The sequence below is a fragment of the Rhamphochromis sp. 'chilingali' genome, assembly GCF_963969265.1.
Source record: "Rhamphochromis sp. 'chilingali' genome assembly, chromosome: 2".
In the NCBI taxonomy this organism is placed as follows: Eukaryota; Metazoa; Chordata; class Actinopteri; order Cichliformes; family Cichlidae; genus Rhamphochromis; species Rhamphochromis sp. 'chilingali'.
Window position 1 is genome coordinate 65,873,511 of NC_137930.1, and position 22,726 is coordinate 65,896,236.

General features: G+C 41.9%; 2 protein-coding genes across 2 annotated transcripts in view; one reads left to right on the top strand and one right to left on the bottom strand.

The window, feature by feature from the left end:
* The window catches only part of LOC308393113 (neural-cadherin-like), a gene marked incomplete at its 5' end in the record, with an annotated part of 121,917 nt that overhangs the window by 34,995 nt on the left and 64,196 nt on the right, over nucleotides 1–22,726 (top strand). The window contains 3 exons of the mRNA XM_080876623.1: nucleotides 6,756–6,953; nucleotides 12,581–12,806; nucleotides 13,717–13,921. Of these exons, the coding sequence (XP_080732749.1) occupies nucleotides 6,756–6,953; nucleotides 12,581–12,806; nucleotides 13,717–13,921 (629 nt within the window). The remainder of the gene's footprint in view (nucleotides 1–6,755; nucleotides 6,954–12,580; nucleotides 12,807–13,716; nucleotides 13,922–22,726) is intronic.
* LOC308393112 (uncharacterized protein) lies at nucleotides 18,640–22,192 on the bottom strand. Its single transcript, XM_080876622.1, has 2 exons — nucleotides 20,272–22,192; nucleotides 18,640–19,988 (listed from the first exon to the last, which is right to left on the bottom strand). Exons 1-2 carry the CDS (start codon nucleotides 21,460–21,462, stop codon nucleotides 19,701–19,703), a joined length of 1,479 nt encoding a protein of 492 aa, XP_080732748.1. The 5' UTR covers nucleotides 21,463–22,192; the 3' UTR covers nucleotides 18,640–19,700.

A 22,726-nucleotide genomic window follows, 5' to 3' on the forward strand; every position in this document is an offset into this window, starting at 1 on the left:
GAAAATGTGAACAGAAGGCAGTTTTAAAGTTAAAACAACAAGTGTATCCCATCCCATTTGTCTCTATAGTGCCTTTTAAAAATATTTTACTCTTTCTGCAATATTTGTCATTTTTTTTGCTGTATTTGCATCTCTTTCAGTAAATGTGATTTGCAGTTTGCAGCATTTTCTTTTGTAAAATTGGTTTCCTTAGTTTGCTTGTGTTCTGTGTATTTGCCTTAACACCCCCACCCACCTAGCCTTCCCTGAAATTCAGCCCAGATTTAGAGAAACAGATGCAGACAAGAAAAAGTGGCTGCAAAAGACAAAAAAGAAAGAAAGAAAAAGAGAAGCTGTTGCAATCATGGGTACCCTATGGCTTCAGTAAAAACAATTCAGAAGGGAATAAAGCGCTATGCAAACACAGCCACTTTGTTCCAGCATGTTTAACACAATCATGTAACAGAACATGGTGGGTGGAGGTCCAAGTCCTCAGACACATCAGCCTATTAAATGTGTGTTCAGCCCATCATGTTTAATTTGGTAAGTGACTTTGATAGCAAAGATGTCTAATACTTAAGCTATTTAATATTTAAGTTCAAGGTAAAAGTAACAGTTAACCATGCTAATAGAATAGAATAGAATAGAATAGAATAGAATGCCTTTATTGTCACTATACAGTTGTACAGTGAGATACAGAGCATCTCCAACTCAGTGCAAATAAATTGGGGGGGCCACATATATACATATGAACAGTATTAACAGAAAAAAATATATAAAATGTACAATAGTGTTATGTATATACAATTCTGGTTATTGCACATAGAATTTGGTATTGCACAGGATTATAGAGGGAAATAGAAAACTGGGGAGGGGGTCTGTGTTATTGGTGTGTGTATGAGTTAAGGGTGGTTATGGCCTTTGGGAAGAAATTGTTCTTGAGTGTGTGAGTCTGTAATACTGTATTTAGGTATTATTGGATACCTATACAGGGGTTCAGAGGAATTTTAACAATGATACTGGTAATTGGTGAATTGAAAATCTGATGTAGCAGCTGATATATTCTCTTTCTTTCGGACACACAAAACATAGACAGATTTCCCTGACGTTTGTTACCTGTAGTTACAATGTCTTTACTAAGGTAATATGGCAGTTATGTACAGTTACTCATTTACACTTTGGCTAGTGATGCTTACCTCAGCTGGTTGTATTTTGTTGCGTTACCAACAGGGAAGTTGCAGAGTGCACGCTAATAATGTGTGTATGTGTTAATCCCCGTAGGGAAATTACTCCTCTGCATTTAACCCATTCATCCAGTGAAGCAGTGGGCAGCCACCGATGCAGCGCCCGGGGAGCAGTGTGTAGGGACGGTACCAGGCTCAGGGGTACCACAGGGTAGCCATTCAGTGGAGTTGAACCCCCAACCTTCTGATCATGGGGCAACCACTCTGGCGGGTAAACTATGTAATGTCCACACTTATAAGATATTTGAAGGGTGTTTCTCCAATCTCTCTGGACTTTTCTATTTCTGTTACAAATGCTGGTACCGATATCTTGGCAAATACCTAATATTGACCCTGCCAGTATATCAATCAGGCTCTAACAAGGTTATGGGTCTGACACCAGAAATTTGAGAGACAGACTGAAAAATTATTAATACCTAATTTTTGTATTTCCGAAAAGCATTAATACTCTTATTATTGACTTAAGTACTGTGAGTCACTAGTAAAGCTGGATGGGTCCTCCACAGTGGTGTTAATCCCAGCATACAATCATTTAAACACCAAATATCCTAAAACTGAAAACAGTACAGACACAAACATTTAATTGTATAAACTGAAAAAATCAAACAATAGATGTTTTCTCAGGACTGGTATTATGTGTAGCAAATAAATAAATAATTATATATAATTTGATAATCACTGAATTTTCTTTAGATTTTATAGAGCTTTTAAGAAATTGAGCATTGATAAACATTTTAGGAGTGTGATGTATGTAAGTACTACAACTTCATTATCAGCACAATATGTTGATTTACTGTGTTTTTTATACTTAATGTAAGATTTTCCATAAATGTAAAACTCAATTTCCAAAACAGTTGGGATGCAAATCAAACCTTGTGTCACCCAGCTGAGGTAATAAAGGCTGGACAATTACAAAATAAAACCTGGTAGCGTATTCCATTATTAATGCTAATTGGCAACAGGTCAGCAGTAGATTGGGCATAAAAAAAGAGCTCTGCTGGAAATACTTTCAGAAGCATAGCAGAGGACACAGGGTAAAGAGAAGGTGGTGCAACTTGAATTTACAGTGTCTTGTTAACCTTCTGCGAGTGCAATAAAAGCTTTCAGCTTAATCCATCTAAAACCAAAGATGGACAGATGCCGACCCCAGACATATGAAGCTGATGGCAAGCCCTAGCAGCTCTCCTGCTGCGTTAAAGCTGAGCCCCCCCACAAGCATAAGAGGACTGGATTTGACCCACACCTCATTTCAAAGGCAGTGGAGGAATGTTATTATGTGTCTGATTTTTGACTGTAGACAACATAAAAATCAAACAGAAAAAGAGAGACATCAACTGGGAACAGCACAGAATCTGGCTTTAGCAGAAGGTAGAATCTCTGATCGGATAGGGTGCATTATGCACACGGAATCCATCAAGGCATCATTACTGCTGACAGAGCAAAAGATGCTGTTCTGTTATCCAGATGAGGTCTTTTTAGGGAAGGTCTTGCTTATGTCAGGAAGCCAGCTGCAAACAAAATTCTACACGTGTTCTCAAATGGCCTGCTCTCATTTAAAGCCTAATAGCCATTGAAAAAATAAAAATACAAAACCCTATATCAAAACTTTTTTCATTTTAATACTGCTTTTTAAATTTTTGAGTATAGTTTGGGTGTATAGTACCTACAGATAAATGATGATATTGCTGCAAAGTCTGCAAAAAACGTACCTACCGCTTCATTGAACACAGTTTTTGACAATTTCTGCAGTGATGCGGATTTCGGACTGGAAGAAATGAGCAGAACTTGAGGTCGTCTACCATTTCTAATTGTTCTGGGATGAAAGTGCCTGCATGTGTATTTACATGCTTAGCGTGTCAGCCATTCTGAGCCGAGCAGAGTCCGTGGTGTGCGGCACCGGAATCCCTGAGTTAATAGATTTTTGTCCCCAGTGCTTTTAGCGTGTTGATCTCCTGCTGATGGCTTCACACTCTGATTTAAGCACAGAGATGGGGGGCTGTGGTGGGCGGCTTTGAAAAGAGCCTCCTTAACACTGCAAACATTTGGCTAATGTACCTCATTACTTCCCCTTTGAGCTGATTTTCATTTTCCATTCACTTGCTGCTAAAAAAGCACCCCTGAAATTCCACGTCTCACACGGGCCATTGATATTTATGCTTGCAGACGCAATTTGCTTAATTCCACACAGAAATATTTGTATCTTAATTTCTCCCCTCGATGAGAGTACAAGGAACAGGGGATGCATTAGAAAAAAACGGTTGTTAATTATACTGTGTGTTCTGTCTTAATTTTCTCCTCTCACGGTCCGCTACTGTATGTTTTCTTTCCAAACATAGATTCTCCCACCATCTTTTGTTGTGCTACGCTGTGTGTTGTGCTTCCCCTGTGCTCTTGTCTCTGCAATGTTATTTGGCGTTCTGTGCTAACCATCACACAATGCTCCTTCTACCACGCTGCCTCCTTCTTCCCTCTCTATGTCTCTTTCCTTCTCTCTGTAGATATTTGTGTTTCTGTAGCTGTGCCTCTCTCCTTTACTCTGTTTCCTCTCATCCCCTTCCCACACACCCTCACTGTCCTTGTACTGTGGGCAGTGTATATGTGCACAGAAGCACTTGAGACAACTTTTTTTCATACAGGCAAGCCACTTAGCAGCTTTATATAGCAAGTACCCAAGGAGAGGATTAACAGCAGGAAACATCAACAGAATGGCTTGCAGTGATAGAACACACATGCATAATACTGCACAGACGTGTGCGCATTCACTTGGAGCTACACCATTGTACTTACTGAGCCTTTGCCAACCACACATTGCACCTCTGCCATCCAACTTTTTATGATACATTATTATGTTAGTCATCCAGCATATGCTCTTATCCATATGGGATTCTATTGTAAAATATAGACCAGCCTTTCATCACACTGGGCACAGAAAGCATATTTGACATTAAAAGATCCAGTGGAGCCTGTGAGCCCCTGCCCATTATTTGATCACATCTTTTGTCTTGGTCAGGTAAGGCAACTCGTGTCGGTTTGGTGCTCACAGGGCATCATTCACAGCATCTCCCTATTTAGATCAGAGAGGAGTCGCATGCATTTGCAGCCTCGGAACATGCGGCGTGCACTCTCTTTTGCCCGTACACACGTATGGACTCTCACCTTGCACACGCAAACGCGTACACGCATACAACACAAACACACTCATACGCACTTACTACTACATTCTTCATTATCATTCCAGAGCTGATAGGCTCTAATTATCTGCCTTGGCTCTGATTAGTCTCTCTGTAACAAGCTAATTAGATGGAGCCTTGTAAAATCATCACCACCATTACCACAGAGACATGCCTGGGAAAGACACCAACAAGCAGGAGGCGAGGAATGTGTCTTGCACCACTCCCCGCAAAGATTTGATAGTCAACTAAATGTTAAGTGCTGGAGCTCTGATTTCTTTTGATTAAGTGCCTTTTAAACCCGTCTACTTTGCAATAGAATCTTTATCCTTTCTCATTATTCATCACGAAAGGATTGTTCCGTCTTACAGAGCAGGATGATCTGGCTTAAAGCGCATAAATTGCCGCTGTCAACATTTTAGGAGATAGCATCTGAACATTGATTAGTTTCTCTGCCCCCACGATACAGTGGCTATTTATCCAAAACGAACTATCGTCAGATCCCAGTCAGAACTTTCCTCTCCACAGAGCAACTTTAAAGCCTGAGCAGAAAGCGAGATTAATTCTCTCCTCTAGCTTCTTCCTCTCTCTGTTATTATCCCTCTAACAATCCTTTTAGGAGCTGTCACACACTTTATAGCTATTGTGTTTCAGTTGTGAACACTCACGAGCTAGTATGGAGTGTAACGTTGCATTTTTCATCAAAACGCATCTTAACTGTAAAAGAGTTCCAAAAGAAATAGGAATTGTGATCTCCGCATCCACCTTCTCTTTTCCAACTCATTTGAGCCAACACAAGGTGCTGTCAAATATTTTCATGCAGTTTGAAGACTTCATACCATTTGCTGTGTGCATGTACTCATTAGAGGTATATAGTTTTACATTATCAGCTATAATAGACTTTGGAAAGACATTGTGTTGCAGAACATTATGGAAACCAGCTAGGTAGAACTGCTTTATACAGACAGCACATCTGTCGAGGCAGCCCTCAGGTAGTGAAAGGATGCATTGCACACTCCTGCTGCTTTTGTCTTGGATTAAAAAGTACATACATAGCCTGTGGATAGAAACATGAAACCTTTTACATAATGGGATTTGAAATCCATAGTTACTTTTAGCCTTTAGGTAACTCACCTCTGTTCCTAAGTGTCCATGGTGTGTGTTTGTGAGAGAAAGACAGGAAGATAGAAAGAGACATGCAAGTGTGTGTTTGAGACGGGATTGCTTGCGCATGTGTGGGGTTGTGTTCAGATCTGTATGTGCATGCATTTGTGTGTGTCAATGTGTTTGTCCTGGCAGGGGGGTTTTTCTTTTCTGGGGTGAGGCAGATGGCCTCTGTGTATTGCAGTCTACTGAACTGTTTGGCACCTCTTCTGACATATTCCTTCATGCCACGTTGACACAAGATCACAGCCAATATTTGCGAAAATAGTGTCTTAGCCTACAATTCTGTGACTTGCTCCACATCGCAGGAATATTCTGCAGAAAATGTGTCCTAGATTGGGGCCTGTGACAGTGTCGCGAGTTTTTCTTGTGAACATTGTTTCCAGATTGTGTCATTGTGTTTAATGTGGATAACGATCCCTTACTATCAGTTCCAGGAAAAGTCACGCTATGCTTCTGTCATAGAGACACAGTTTTACACCGCCTCTCCTTGGGTGCTGTTGTGCTCTCTTGCTGTCTGCCCCGGCTTAGGTTGAGCGAGTTGGTAATTGGATTCCTGGAATCTTCTTATTCACTTCAGTGAGGCACTGTGCAGGCGACAAAGTGCCTGCAGTCGTGAGGCATCATCCCCACGCCCCTGTGGGAAGATCAAGGTAGCTTTACCCTAGACATGGTAGATGAGACAGTGGCTGAGGCTCTCTCCCATGGGAACCAAGGTGTCTGGATGCTTGGATGGAAACCCTGATGGAGAATGAATGGATGATGTCATATCCACCGTCCTCAACCCTGGGGCCAAACATACCTCCTGACATCCACTTACAACAATTTCCTGAGCTTCTGGCAGCTATGGTGTAGCAAAAGAAAGTGGAAAGATAGCCGTTAAATTACTAAGTTAAAGATAGTGTGGTAATTGACTTTGACCAGACCTCTGAGCTGAATTGAGACTGTAGCGGTATCAGTTTCACAGTACAGGCACAGAAAAAAACCCCATTAACATTTAGTTTAATCATGAAGTCCTGGTTTTTGCTATCTACTGGAGAGGATGTATATCTCACATACCTGTACCCTTAGTTGACTCTATGCTTGTTGGCGCTTCACATTCCCCTGGCAACATGTCTCCCTGCTGCACACTCAGTTACATGACAGCTGTCACTTTTTGTAACCAGAGCTCCATCACTATCTCTGCACTATCCTCCAGGCCCAGACTGGTACCTGAACAAGGTGAAGTTGAAGATCACTGATGTCAATGACAACGTCCCTGAGTGGAGTATGAAGCCGTACCCTTACCTGGCTGTCGTATCCCCTGAGGCCCCTGCGGGAACGTTTGTCTACCAGCTCCAGGCTCATGATGGGGATGAGGGTAAAAGTGGAGAGGTGGAATACTTTTTGTCAGATGGTAAGCTTTCTGCTGTTCACACACACACACACACACACACACACACACACACACACACACACACACACACACACACACACACACACACACACACACACACACACACACACACACACACGCATATAGAAGGTAAGTTGTATTAAAATAGATTGTGTTGTTGTTAAAATAAGTTAACAAGCTATAGAGACTTGAAAATAAATGCAAGTAGTCAGACACCAATTCTCAGACATGACAGCCAGAGGCATTCACACATTCATTCATGCATTTATAGGTTCTTTAGGTGTCCGTTAGATTCTCTATCTCTCTGTCACCCTATTTCTTTTTTCTTCTGTATCTCTGTCCCTCTTTCTTTTTCTACACACACATACACAATCGCAGCAGTCAGACACACACACACACACACACAGAGCCAGAGGCCTTCGCACATTTGTTTATGCACTTATCATGCACTCTATCTATCTCTCTAATTCTCCATGTTGCATACGCAGAGTAAATTCTGCAGACACACACGCTAAAATACTCATACACGCATTTGGCTGTTGGAAGTCTGCCATAGTAGACCCCCTGGTGGTTGAGGGGATAGAGGTTTGTTCACATGTCAGAGATTGGGGGATGTGCTAATCTTGCCAATGGGGCTTTACAAAACACTACTGACTTCCCTCTGACTCGCATTAGTACATCGCACAGCTTCACGTTTTGACTTTAAACCACAAATACTACAAAGCGGCCCTTGTCTTTGTCTCGCCCCTTGTCTATGCTGAGAACTCATATAAGCAGCGACATTTGTCAAAGCAGCTAACATAAACTTAAAAGAACTAGATTAAAAAAAAAAACAGTAAAAAACGACCCTCTTATCCTGTGCTTAATTTTAAAAACTTGAAGATGAGATGAGATGACAGTAGCCAGCCTTCAGTTGATCAGTGTCACCCTGATTGACCCAATTTTTTTTAGTATTCAACGGCAGCAGAAAAAGTAAAAAAGTGCCCTCCAGAGTTTTTTGCTTTTGGTTTTTTTTTGTATAGAAACACTTGGTTATGTTTACACACAGCCTTCCTCATCCTAATGCATGGTGTGCATCCTTGTGGTTTAACAATAGTGTTGGACGGATTTTTTCACCCATCTTTTTTAAAATATTTAGAGTCTTACATTGATTACTTCCATGTTTACTTGCTAGCATTCTTCCTTCACTGCCTTTGGCACACTGATACCTTTGTTGATGCATTGCTCCTACCGGCTGTCAGTCTGTGGAAGAGTGGGAAACCAATGGCAGGATGATCATAACAACAGTGGGACTCAGTAATTAAAACATTTCTCCATAGCTGCTAATTAAAATTTCTACAAACACCGCAGTCAGACAAAAATGTTTTATAACTTAAGGAAAATAGAAATTGAGTAGCTTGATGAAAACTTAAATTGGAAAGTAAAAGTAGCCACTCGTCAGTATAATTACTAATGTTTAGAAGGTGAAAGTCATAACTAAGAATGTCTAAAGAGTATATAAAAAGGAGTTTGGTCATACGCTATATTTCTCACAATCCTAACAAATCTTATCAAACCTGTGTAACCACTGCCTGATTTATTCCTCTGATCCCAAAACCTCCATATATTTCCAAAATAATTTAAAAAACCCCATCAATAAGTCATTAAGGCATACTGCTGAAAGGGAGACATTTCCTTTGTTACAATAAACATTAGCACCGTGGTTCATTTTGAGTCATTCCCATATGCATTGTTCTGTTACTTCATTGTGTATTAATACATTTTTATTGCCTATTTTATGGCTTTTTTTCTGTGTGATTTTAAAAATCTTTGTCTCCAATATTTACAAGTTGGCTTGGTTCATATTATTAAGTCACATTATTGAGAGAATTAAGAACACAGTGTTGGATTTGGCATTTTATAACATTTGTCAACAGCCTGAATATTATAAAACTTATTAATTACTGCAATCCCCAAGGCATAAAGTGGGGACACTACATAAAATGTAAATTTAAACAGAATGCAATCATTTAAACATTTCATAACCCCTTAGTTTATTTACAGTATTAAACAGGATAAATTAAAATGTTTAAATGTAGATAATGTACCATTTTAATAAAAAAATAAAGCCATTTTGGCTTTGATGGCAGCCGCATGTCTCAGTTATGTTGGAACAGAGCCGTGTTTACCGCTGCGTATCATCTCAAGTGCTTTAAAGGAAGGTGGCTGAACTTCTTTTTGATTTGTGAAGACGTTTCTTATATCATCCAAGAGGATTCTTCCGTTCTGAACTGAAGAAGACTGTATGATAGAGCTTTATCCTGTATTTGTGGACACAGTTTGGAATGGCACACTGTGTCCACAAATAGTGATTTCTGGAATCTTCCTCGAGCACATGCAGTGCTGGCTGCGAGCTTGAAGATCCTGAGGACTGATTTTCAGCTTGCACACATGGGTTTATCCAGAATTTTGGAATTTTGTGATGATATTATTTACTGTAGACGAGCTAGATGATGAGATATTCAAAGCCTTCACGAGATTGTGCTGACAAACATTATTCTGAAGTTGTTCCACAACTTGTAGATGCAGTGTTTTGCAGATTAGTGAACCTCTACTGCTCTAAGATTTTCTTTTTATACAAGAATTTAATCATAATTTATTTAATTACACGATGGTCATCCAGATAGTACAACACAAAGTGCAAGATGTGCATGTACCTTCTCATTCCTAAACTGATCCTCAGTTCCATTTCTGACACTTGTTTGTTGCAAACAACAATAAAACAACAATTATTCCTAATCCCCATTTATATTATTAATGACCAATTTATACCAGAATAAAATAAAACATATTTAACCCTTGTGTGGTGTTTGTATTTTTGTTACTCAGCCAGTGTTCATGGGTCTGGTGGACCCGCTAGAGTTTTGGCTTTCCAAATTAACACTATCAAACAATTTTATGTTAAATTACTCAACAGATGTTTACTTCATCCCAATTACAAGCCATATGAACAGCAAACATGGTTAATTTTTTCCCTTTACCTTTGTTAGATCACATTTATGAATTAATGTGCTTCTCGTTTTTTTTGTTTTTTTTAAATAAAATGTTATAAAAAAATAAATCAGTTATAATCAAGTGGAGTGAGTGGAAAGACACAACACATTTACACGTGAAGCAATATGTTTCACAACTAAATTGGATCAGCTGCTCATCAATGGTGACATTAGGCCCAGGGATGTAAAACAGGGGGAGGTGGTGCACACACTTATCCCACACTGTCCTGATGGCAGCTAGCTTGTCTCTCTGCCGTCGAGCTGGTCTGTCGTCTCGGTTATCAAAACGGATAATCCTGGAAATTTTGTGGAAGTTTTCCAGAGACATTGATGCACGGAAAGGTTCTTGCTGGTTTCTGCATCCCACAGGGATTCTGTCGATTCCCCTTTGGACCTGAAAACTCCTGCAAGGATAAGAACCCCAAAGTAGGCCTTTGGGGTTCTTAGATGAATTTGGTCCATCTCCTTCCACCTCTCTCCAAAAACACACCTTCCTTCTAGATTACTGCAATCCAGAAAATTTTTCTGGATGGAATCTGGGATGAAAAGCTCAAATGAAGACTTGATGTCCTGCACATGAGTAACTGTCAGCTGTGTTGGCCCTGGCTTATCACAGTAACAGCTCTGCAGGGTGGCTCATTTCTTGGGCAAGAAGACCATTCAATTTCACCAGTTATTGACATCCATATTTCTTCACTTGCTGTCTGGTGGGCTTGTTCTGGTCCTGGAGCTGGCTGCAGATGGGGTACTCATCTTCGTTTTGTTACTAAATGGTGCTCAACCTCATCCTCTTCTTCAAAGTCACTGTCAGACTCTGAATTTTCAGAAATGCGAAATATTCTGAAACCTCTTTGTCAACATCATCATCAGAAGCCTCTCTCTCTTCCAAAATCAATTGGATGGCCCTCGCAGCAGATAATCTTTTGTCAACTTGATCAGTTGTGATAAAGAACCACACTGGCAAAGTCTTATTTATAGTATTATGCCCCTAATTTGCAGGTGGGACAGGGTATGAGAAAATAAAATTTGGATCCCTCAAGAAAGAGGGCAAAATGTGTGTGAGATGTCAGAGCAGACGGTGTTTATAGTTGAATTTTCAACAATGTTGCAACTTTGTGCGGGAGGGGAGGAAAACACTATCAGCAGCACCAGAAAGGAGGAAGACAGAGTGTGGGAACACAGGACCTACACTTTCAACACTTTTATTAGACCTGGGTCCAGTGGACCCGAACACCTTGTATGTAATGTAAATGCGTGGGGGGAGGTACAGTATGCGGTCATTGAAAATTAGTTCGGATTTATGTTCTTCACAGAAAATAAGCCAAAGCCAATGAATTTCAGGTTGAAAAAATAATTAATTCTTTAATTTTTCTTTTGAAAAAAACTGAAAACGGTTCTCACAGACCCGAACACCATACAAGGGTTAAATAATTTAAAACTGTAAGGTAAGGTGTAAGGTCAATAAATAAAAAGTCAGCTGTAATTTAGTTTCTAAATTCCACAGAAAAGATTTTCTGGCTATTTTTTAATATGAATATTTTTGAATATGAAAAATCGCTATTTACAATTTAAAATGTAGCGCTTGGAAAGGCTTCTTTGTCAGTATAAGCCTTGAGAACAAGCAAACTACTGAGGACCAAGGCTGAAATTTCAACTGACACTGCACTGCCGTCAGTAATGGAAGTCATATCAGTGAGACCTGACCTGAACCAGTCATCAATTCTCACCGAGCAGAACCGGTGCTTTGACTTTATATATATATATATATATATATATATATATATATATATATATATATATATATATATATATATATATATATATATATATGAGGTTTTTGATGAGCCACCAAATATTCCTGGCCCCTCTATTCAAGCTTATCGTCATTTTGAGCACAGAGCTGCTCTTTAGTTTCACATGGTGTTCTTTCAAAATAATAAGTGAGGGAATGCAATCATTACTTCATGGCATCTGGGGTCCCTAAAGGATCTGTGCTTGGTTCCCTTCTCTTCTCAGTATGCTGTGATTCTGACATCTAAATGTGAAGAGCAAATATACATTAAGGTATATACTAACATGCTTTATAGTAACTAAGATGTAATTTTTAAGAGTTTAAACTGTTTATGATCTGAATTCTTTTACACTACCTTCAATTTCCTGTCATTAGTTCATTACTTTGGTCCAAAGTGTCTGTGAAATGAAAAATGCAGTTGCTGTTAAATATCTATCAGACTGCCTAAAAACAAATAAGAGTTAAAAATAATTGAAGTTCTTGTTGACAGTGAATAAACTATCAAATGATTTTAATATAAGTAAAAAGTCCAAAAATGATTAAACGTGACAACAGTTGTTGACTATTATGATTAAGGAATTGCACAGAATGAATAAAATTAAATGTGTTTATACATAAATCATATTTATTAATTCTATTAGAGCTTAACAGATTGTATAAATCTTAATTCCACAAACACAGTAAGACAGAAATCCCTTTCAAAAGGCTATTCAGGAAACATTTCTGTGTTTGCATTCAGGCGATCGCCCGTGCATTGGTTTGGATCCAGTTGTGGAAAATAATGTCATTGTATTTCCCTGTAGGCGGTGATGGCTGCTTTGCTGTTGACAAGAAGACAGGCCAGGTGGTGACCACAGGGCTGGTACTTCAGAGGGAGAGGGAGTACTTGTTAAGCGTGGTGGCCCTTGACGGCATGGGGAGCCGCAGTGCCCCTGCCATGCTCTCTGTGGTGGCGGGAGCTAGAGCGCCGCAATTCACCAATACAAGCTATGCCATCTCAATACCAGAAAACACACCTGAGGGACAGCCGTGAGTACTGCCTGTGTTTGCATCCTCTTATAAACATAATCAGGGATACGTTCCAGCTGCATATTAGGAGCAAAATATCATGAAAAATGCTTTTCTTCTTCTTCTGTGTTATATTCATTCTGTAAAGCTGAAATTATTATATCTTTACAAATCATTTATTGTTAAACACATATGCCAGGCCTTTTTAGATCTTCATCTGTTCCCATCTGGTTATCAGCAAACACTTTGTGTCAGATTCTTCATTGCTGCCTCGGTATGTTTAATTGCCCAATACTGCAAGCACAACATTAAAAATGCAACAATATAGAAGACATATTTTTAATACACTTAATTTCTGTAAATTAACAAAGACTAAGATGAATGCAGGCATGAGACGATGTGCTGTCTCACGGAGTGACTCACATGAGGACAGTTACACATGCAGACTTTAGCATAATAATGTAAATCACTGAAATTCCAGTATGTATAGCTCTGCTATGACATAAGCTGCTGACACAAGTCCTACAATAATGAATGCAGACATGCATAAAAACACACAAAAGGTGTCAGATCTCAAGCATAACTTGTTAAGAATTTGTTAATAAATATTCATTTGTTCACAGCAGTGCACTCAAGCACGAACTGACTTATTATCATCACACACTATTAGGGAATGCAAACTCTCTTCACTGTCAAAACAAACACTGATATCTACATAATAGTATCATATTATTACACAGAACTGACGATCACTGATTGACTGTGTTTATAGCACATAGCCAATGGGCCATACAATAATTGATTTCATTACAGCACAGTGCTGATGTAGGAGAAGAGGATTTCGATTCTAATTCAACAAGGCTGCAGCTAAAATCAAACAATAAAGACTCTTTTTTCCATTTCTTTTAATCGCTTTCTCTTTGTTCTACAGCTTCCTGGTGGTGTTTGCTATCTCCTTCCAGAAGCAGCAAATCAGCTATAGTCTGCTGATCAATCCCAGTAGCCTTTTTAGCATTCAGCAGGAGACGGGGGAGATCAGCCTGACCAGGACACTGGATTATGAGAATGACCAGCGACGCTACCTTCTGATGGTGCGAGCCAGTGAAGAGCCAGGCAGCCTCAGCGCTGCAACAGAGGTTAGTGTTAGGTTTGTAGCATAAACCTATTCGCTGGAACGTTAAGACAATATAATTACACTGCTAAGCAAGACACAAATAGGCAAAGTTCTTCATGTTACTCGTGCACGGGAGAGAACCGGACAACCGCTTGTGTTACAGGCCTTCGATGGGGTCTGTTTTTAAACTGTTTTTTTAACAGAAAAGCAGAGACAGGAGACATCAGTTGCGTTCGGTCTGCAGGCTCTTCCTCGTCTGATTTATTAACAGAGTTTAACAACGTCCTTTTCTTTTCATTTAGACACACACATTTCGCTTTTAACAACACAAACATTCAATTAGGTCCATAGCTCAAACCCTTTTGGTTACCTTGCACTCTCACAAGAATAAACTTACAAAATAATCATTGTATATGAACGTCCTTATTTACAATAAATCTGTAACCAATTTTACTGCATTTCAGCATCAAAACATTTCTGTGCAGCACCACTAACACTGCAATTAACCCGCTTATGTCACCTTTATACTTTTCTTATACTTTAACAGATTCAAACAATATATTACATTTGTAACCAATAAACAAAAATATTCTTCCCTTGCTCACAAACAGTTCACAATCATCCACAAACAGTATACATCAGACTATTTATATTTGACACAAAAGAACTGGGTAGGTCCTAATCAACTGTAACTTCCAATAATGCCAGGATAAAAGAAGTGTCTAAGAGCTCCATTTGTCACAAAATAAAACAGGTAATAAGACCAGCTGCCTATTTAGACTACGAGTGAAATGGCGGCTGCCATTACAAATGGCGGTATAGTTAGCTTTCTCTCAATCGGTGAAAACACACTCTCTCACAACATTTGCGGTCTTTAAACTAAGACAGAAAAAGGTTTCTTGCCTTTATATGTACATTGTGGTGAGCAAACTTGAACTACTGACCTGTTTTTTTAACAGAAAAGCAGAGACAGGAGACATCAGTTGCGTTCGGTCTGCAGGCTCTTCCTCGTCTGAGGCCGAGACGCGTTGCAACAGCCTATCGCACTCACCACTATCTCCCCCTTGTGGCAATGCCACGCAATTACATTGTCCATAACGCTAAATGAAAAGTGCAATACCACCATAAAATCAGGTCTTTTACATCAAAAACAATTCACAACAAAATTACAATTGTGACCATACACTTGTGGGCGTCACACACTCCCCAACAAAAAGAAAATGGCTCCTGACATTTAACCTCTTACCCTTTAAAACTCATTATACTCATTACTCAAACAACTCAAATCACATCCCCTTCCCACATACCCACATTCCTTGTGTACTAACATGTATAGATTGGGCAGTTATAATATACAGGGAAGGTGCCTGGGTGTGCACAGTGAGATGTTGGAATGCGATATGGCACTAGGGGGAAGTAAGGTAACAGGGGATATGGTGGCATGGTGTAGTGTGTTGTGTTTGGTGACTCGTGCACTTCAGCACAACTGACTGATGGATGCACCCGGAGAGAGGGCTGGCCAAGGGTGTCATATGTGAAATGTGTAACAGGCCGTCGTTCTCTAGTAGACCTTCTTAGAACTGATTCATTAGTCGGCGGGGCCACGTTAGGTGTATACTGTGCCCTTTCTGAAAGCGGCAGTCCAACTTCTCCTTCGTCGACTGTGAAAGGCACTTCAGTGACTCCTGATTCCTGTACCCTCTCATGTTCCTCCTCTCCCATGTCGTTGTCAAGTTCAGTGCTTTGGTGTCCACCATCTTGTTCCATTCCTTGTTCCCTCAATTCATCTGTTGCTTCTGTTGGCTGAGGTGCTCCACAGTTGACCACTCTGCTGAACTCAGCTGTTCCTCTTGGGGGTCCAACAGTATGGTTACAGGTATGTAGTGCATCCTCTTTGTTCCCACTTCTCAAATCATACCTCAACTCATAATACATGGAACTCTCATCCTCATCGGAGCTTGCGTCAGAGTGGGGTTGAAACTCTGTCTCTCCTTGAGCTGGTTTTGGTTTCTTTTTCTTGACGGCGGATGGCCCGTCCCCCTTATCTACAGCAGGCAAGTCCACAGGAAGCTCATTGACAAGATGCAATAGATTGCGATGCAGAACACGCACTTTCTTCCCCTTTGCCTCTGAGGTCACTCTGTACACTGGGCTGTCATTGATCTGTTCCTTCACCACATAAATGGTGTTCTCCCAGTAGGACCTTAACTTGCCAGGACCACCCCTCTCAGTCAGGTTCCGCACTAGTACTCTGTCTCCAGGTTGGAGTACCACTCCTTTCAAATGCCGGTCATAGTGTTTCTTTCCACGATCACTTGACTTTTGGCTGTTTCCAGATGCAATCCTGTAAGCCTCAGTCATTCGTTCTTTCCATTTCTCAGCATAACCTCTTGCAGTTTGTGGCTCTCCATCAGTAACCAACTTGAACAGGAGGTCTACTGGCATTCGTGGATGTCGACCAAAAAGCAGAAAGAATGGCGAGTAACCCGTTGCTTCATGGCGAGTGCAATTGTACGCATGAACCATCTGTGGGAGATATTCTCTCCATCTTTCTTTTTTTTCTTCACTCAGGGTCCTCAGCATCTGCAAGATGGTACGATTAAAGCGTTCAGCTGGGTTGCCCTGAGGGTGGTACGGAGTTGTTCGAGAGTGCCCCACATTGCTCAACTGTTGTAGAGTCCGGAAAAGCTCGTTCTCGAACTCCCGCCCCTGATCATGGTGCAGCCTTAAAGGGTAGCCAAACCTGGGGATATAATCACTGAAAATCCTTTCAGCTGCAGTTTTGCCACTCTTGTTGCGGGTTGGATAGGCCTGGGCATACCTAGTAAAGTGGTCTACCACAACTAGGATATACTGATATCCGCCCCTGCTTGGCTCTAAGTGGAGGTAATCAACTGAAACCAATTCCATTGGTGAGCTTGTGGTAATGCTGGACATGGGAGCTCGGACATGTGTCACCGGTTTCTTCTGTTTGATGCACGGACACTGCCGGGTGACATAGGCTTCGATGTCTCGCCTCATGTATGGCCAGTAGAACCGTTGCCTCGCCAGGCTGAGAACTCTTTCTACCCCGACATGCCCCATGTCATCATGCAGATGTTTCAGGACCAGGGATTTGAAGCTAGCTGGTAAGACTAGTTGGCGCTTTTCTGCAGTCTTACGATACAGAACTCCGTCTTCTAAGCTCAGCTTTGTCCACTCATGCATCATTTTCCTTGCCGGACCTCTCACATTCCGTCTCATGTCATCTGTCAGCTTTTGATCTGAGTCTTTCATTTTCATGATCTCACCTATCGCAGGATCTGCTCTTTGAGCCCTTTGTAGTTCATCCAAATTGATGGGCGTGACCATTTCTTGGATTACTGGTTCAAGCTGGTCACCTTGCGCTAAAACCAGAGCAGCGATCCATGCGACATCTCCATGCTTGCCTGCTCCACATCCCTCCCAAGTAGCGGCAACAGCTTCTTTGGAGAGCTCTTTTGTACATTCAGTGACGTATCTGTCAATGTCAAGGGGACTCCTCGACAGGGTGTCTGCGTCAACATTTACTTTGCCAGGTCTGTACCTTATATCAAACCTGAAATCTGATAGCTCTCCCACCCATCTGAACCCAACCGCATTCAACTTGGCGGTACTCATGACATAAGTTAAGGGATTGTTGTCTGTGTAGATGGTAAAATACGGGGCATAGAACAAGTAATCCCTGAACTTCTCGCAGACAGCCCACTTGAGGGCGAGAAACTCAAGCTTGCCCGAGTGGAGTCTGTAATTCTTTTCAGCCGGTGTCAGTGTTCGGGAGCCGTATCCAATCACTCTTAGCTTCCCACTCTGATGTTGGTAGAGAACGGCCCCAAGTCCTTTATCAGATGCGTCTGTATGAAGGACGAAGGGAAGCTCAAAATCCGGGTAGGCAAGTACAGGGGGGTTTACCAACATATCAATCAACTTACACAGGGCACCCTGGTGCTTCTCTGCCCACTCAACTGGTGTTTTGGATGGTAACTGTGCGCCTTTCCCCTTCTGTCCTGTAACCTTCCCCAGAAGATGCTCCTCTTTGGTTTTCTTGGGTTGCAAAAGCTCATAGATGGGTTTTGCTATTCTCGAGAAATCCTGGATATATGAGCGATAGTAACTCAGGAACCCAGCAATCCTCCTCACATCTCCCACTGTGGCAGGTGTCTCCTTTTTCAGGGCGTACACTGCCTCGAGATCTTTTGGGTCAATGCGTACTCCTTCAGCTGACACTAAGCGCCCAACATACCTCACTTCTCTTTTAAATAGGTCACATTTTGTCGGCCGGAGTTTGACTCCGTAGTTCTGCAGGGCTCTCAAGACTTTCCTCAGCCCTTCCACATGTTCCTCAAAAGTCTTGGCGTAGCACAAGATGTCATCCAAGTATGGAATGCAGCACTCATCCCGAAGGGGAGCCAGCATTTCTTCCATACTGCGTTGGAATGCAGCAGGTGCGTTGGTAAGACCGAAGGGAATTCGCACCCATTCATAAAGGCCCCAGGGGGTGATGAATGCTGTCAGATGGCGGGATCCTTCTGCTATAAAGCCCTGGTGATAGGCTTTTCCCTGGTCCAAAATGGAGAACCAGTTGTACCCTCCCAAGGTGTCAATGAGGTCCTGGATTCTTGGTAATGGGTGGCGATCAGGTACTGTGCGCTGGTTCAGGAGACGGTAGTCGATACAGAGCCTTAGGGAGCCATCCTTTTTCCGCACACAAACTATTGGCGCAGAGTAAGGGGATCTAGACTTTACAATCCATCCTCTTGCCAAGAGGTCCTCAATATACTCTTTAACCTCCTTATAGAGGGGTTTTGGAATTGAGGTGTACGATTTCTGAATTGGGGTTGTGTCTTTGAGTGTTATTGTCATTTCCAAGCTGGGAATGCACCCCATGTCATTCTCATCACGTGCAAAAGCCCCTGACTCTTCCCTTAACATTTTCTTGGCAACAGTCTGTTGGTCTTCAGTCAGGTGACTAACATCAACAGGTGGATCCCATTCCTGTGTTGCTTGATCTTCACCGCACTGCTGGGGTATTTGAGATACATCAGGGTCGACATCTTGAGTCACTTTGGGCTCACCGAGGTTTGGTAAGTCAGTTTGTACGACTCCTGCTATTGGTTCAATAGTTCCAAGGGCTGCTCTGCCGGTGAGGGTCACATCATGCTTAGTGTGATTGCCAATAGGTACTTTGACATATGGGACTCTGGCATCACAAACTGTGAGGAGGCTGTTGCCAATATCAAGCTGTTGCAGTTGTGGGTTGCTCTCAGTTGGTTCAAAGAGCACGAGGGGGTTGGACATGTCAACTGTAGAGGAGACTTTACACTTAACATACTTAACTTGACCAGCCGGGATTACTACATCATACAGGCCCACTTTTAGGACACTCTGGCTGACCACGTTATCACTGGTAAGCTTGGTCTGGATGAAGTTGACCAGTGCCGTCGCTGTGTCATCCTGGAGGTTCATCGCGCTGCGCAGGAGGCTCACAATGGTGGGTATGAGGTTTGTACTAGCATTTGGCCCCAGTATCAGCTGTTCAATTACATTGAAACCAATCAGGGGGCAGTCCATGGGCACACTGCTTACTAAAAAGGGGACTTGTACAGTCAAGTTTGGGTCACTATTCTCTGGGAGACTCACCATCACGCCCACCCAGCCGTCGTAGGGTAATGGCTGGCCATTAACACCAAGCACACTAAGAGCCTTATCTCCAATAAGTTCTGTCAGTGGCCGGAGTTTGTGGTCAGAGAGGTAGGTTTTTGCCCACTGGCGATCAATGAGACTCACTTGTGCACCTGTGTCCAATAAACAGTCCACTGCAAAGCTATGAATGTAACACTTGATTTTACATTTTTTCCCAACAAGCTGTGCCACTCTCTCACTTGCCCCTGTGTCTGCATTTTTCGTTGGAAGGGTCGCCCAACTACTTCTGACATGAGCAAACTCTTCTGAGCACATACCTCGTGATTTTGGGTCTGGCTGTCCACTGGTTCTGGGCGTGTGTGTATCAGCAGGAGGCCAACTAGAGCTTCTGGGTTGGCTTCGTTTGAGACATCCCACTGCCCTGTGACCTGTCTCCCCACAGATAAAACAATGAGTGCATGAAGTAGCCCCACTTTCAATACACTTGGGACAGCCATACTGTTTTGCAGTTTGTCTGGGCTTCTGCTTTGGGTGTGCACACTGACAAGTGGGTTCACGAGCCTGACTGGCTGTGAGAGACTCAACCACTTTGGTCAGGGTTTCCACCTTCGCAGCCAGCTCTTCTATGACTTTATTCTTACTCTTAGATTTACAGTCAGTCATTTCAGTGTCTTTAGCAGGTTCAAGTTGAGCAGTATGAGCATGTGTTACCTTTTGTCGAGTGGAATATCCCAGTCTTCGCTGTCGCTCACTCTCTTCGCTTGACACTTTGTTCACTTGCCTTATCAAGGCTTCATCTGACACACTGTAGTCTGATAGTAGTGGCTTGAGTTCATTACGAATGTCACTATATTTTGGTAGAAGACCTTGATGAATGGTGCGTAGAAATACATTTTGGATCGTACGTGTCTCATACGCAACGTCCATGTTATCCTGCCTGGATGCAAACATGACTTTCTGCTTCAGTCCAATCATCCTGTAGAGGAACTGTTGTGGAGTTTCATGGTCATGTTGCTTAGTGCTCAACAATTCCTGAAATAACTCACTCCCACTCTTCTCACTCAGGTGTGAACGTAGTAAGCTTTTGAGTTCAATGAGGGTCAAGTCATCTTTACTGATCAACATGTCCTTAAACTGTCCAGGCTTGATAATACGGAGCACACCTTGAATGATCTCTCCCTCTGTGTGCTTCACCTTGAGCCCCTCCTCAATCTGCTTACACAGTCCATGGTAGCTAATGTCAGATGCAATGTCCCCAACCTGACCACCATGTACTTTAAACTCTCTGCGTTGCAAAAATGGCAGGTCTCTTAGGGAAACCATGTGATCAGGCTTAGATTGTCGCATGTCTGTGGTGGAGCGGCTGTTTGTCACGCTCTCAGCTCGAGGCTGGAGTGACTGTGTAATAGTGGGGGTGGGTGTGTCTTGTGTTGCAGATGTCACTTGTAAATCTGCTAACTTTTTACCAAGTGCCTCGTAGTTAGCCTTTAGCATTTCATACTCTGTTATTTGTGGATTAACAGACTCAAGAGGCAATATAGCTGAGGTAAGTACATCACTCTGTTCCGGGTGCTTAAGTGTTGTGAGAGTAACAACATTTTCCTCTGAGACTACAGGGTGAGATACTTCAGCGGCATGACTATCAATGAGATGAATAATAGCATCTTTCAACAGCAGTAGGTGTGAAAACCCCTGATCCTCTAAGTCAAGCAATGTCTTACAGCGTAGATAAGCACAAACATAATCAAAACAACTTTCCTCATCACCACGTCTTACACTTGCGGGGTCCACATCAGGTACTGGTGTGATGTTTGTAGCAATCTGGAAGAGTTCCTCTGCTGTCAGTGCATAAAGACTCTTTCTGATCTGCCAAGCCAGTTCTTTTCTTTCACTGTCCTCCATTCTGTGTCTTTTGGCTAGCACTCCTCACAGTGCAGTCAGCTCAAACACGCAGCCCGTCACCTCTCCAGCAGGGGTTCCCCTCCTCGACACAGGTCCCGCTGCTGCCTCAGTTGCACGTCTGCTGTTCCAACACGCCTGCCCTGTGATGGCTGTCTCTGGTTCGTTGATTAAAGGATCAGCAGTCACCCACGTAGCATGCTGATCCCCGTACGGGCCACCAAAATTATGTTACAGGCCTTCGATGGGGTCTGTTTTTAAACTGTTTTTTTAACAGAAAAGCAGAGACAGGAGACATCAGTTGCGTTCGGTCTGCAGGCTCTTCCTCGTCTGATTTATTAACAGAGTTTAACAACGTCCTTTTCTTTTCATTTAGACACACACATTTCGCTTTTAACAACACAAACATTCAATTAGGTCCATAGCTCAAACCCTTTTGGTTACCTTGCACTCTCACAAGAATAAACTTACAAAATAATCATTGTATATGAACGTCCTTATTTACAATAAATCTGTAACCAATTTTACTGCATTTCAGCATCAAAACATTTCTGTGCAGCACCACTAACACTGCAATTAACCCGCTTATGTCACCTTTATACTTTTCTTATACTTTAACAGATTCAAACAATATATTACATTTGTAACCAATAAACAAAAATATTCTTCCCTTGCTCACAAACAGTTCACAATCATCCACAAACAGTATACATCAGACTATTTATATTTGACACAAAAGAACTGGGTAGGTCCTAATCAACTGTAACTTCCTATCCGGTTGTTCAGTCTGACGTCACTAGCCGTGTCTGGGTCTAAACTCCGCTGCAGGTCCATATATCAAACGATCACTGTGGCATTACTGAGAGTTGAAAAACTGTCTAAAGTCTTTCATCTTTAATAAAATGATCAGCGTTCTGCTCTACCAGGTGTAACAATTGAGTTTAACATCCAGGCATCCATGAAAACGGAATTTATGACATTTAACGGAGTTAGAAGTTAGCAGGGAGTTAGCTCGCTAGCTTCTATCTAAATACAATATAGCATGTCCTGACTGCGGGGTTTTGGAAACAAATTAAAACGTACAGCTCTGCTATCACTTCCAGCATAAATGAAGACAGAAAACTAAACAGCAGTGACGTTTGTAGGGTTACTGAAGTTTGGCTAGCTGGTATATAATGATGTGCTACGTGACCGCTAGCGACATAGCTATGTTAGCATAATATAAACAAGCTAACTTTTTTTTCCACTCGATAAAAGTTAACTGAGT

Bases quoted from the DNA above. Each gene is read 5' to 3' on its own strand.
- LOC308393112 (XM_080876622.1), bottom strand. From the start codon at position 21,462: ATGGAGGACAGTGAAAGAAAAGAACTGGCTTGGCAGATCAGAAAGAGT. The intron at 19,989-20,271 runs GTAACACATGCT...GTGGGGAGACAG, and splicing joins GATATTCCACTCGACAAAAG to GTCACAGGGCAGTGGGATGT.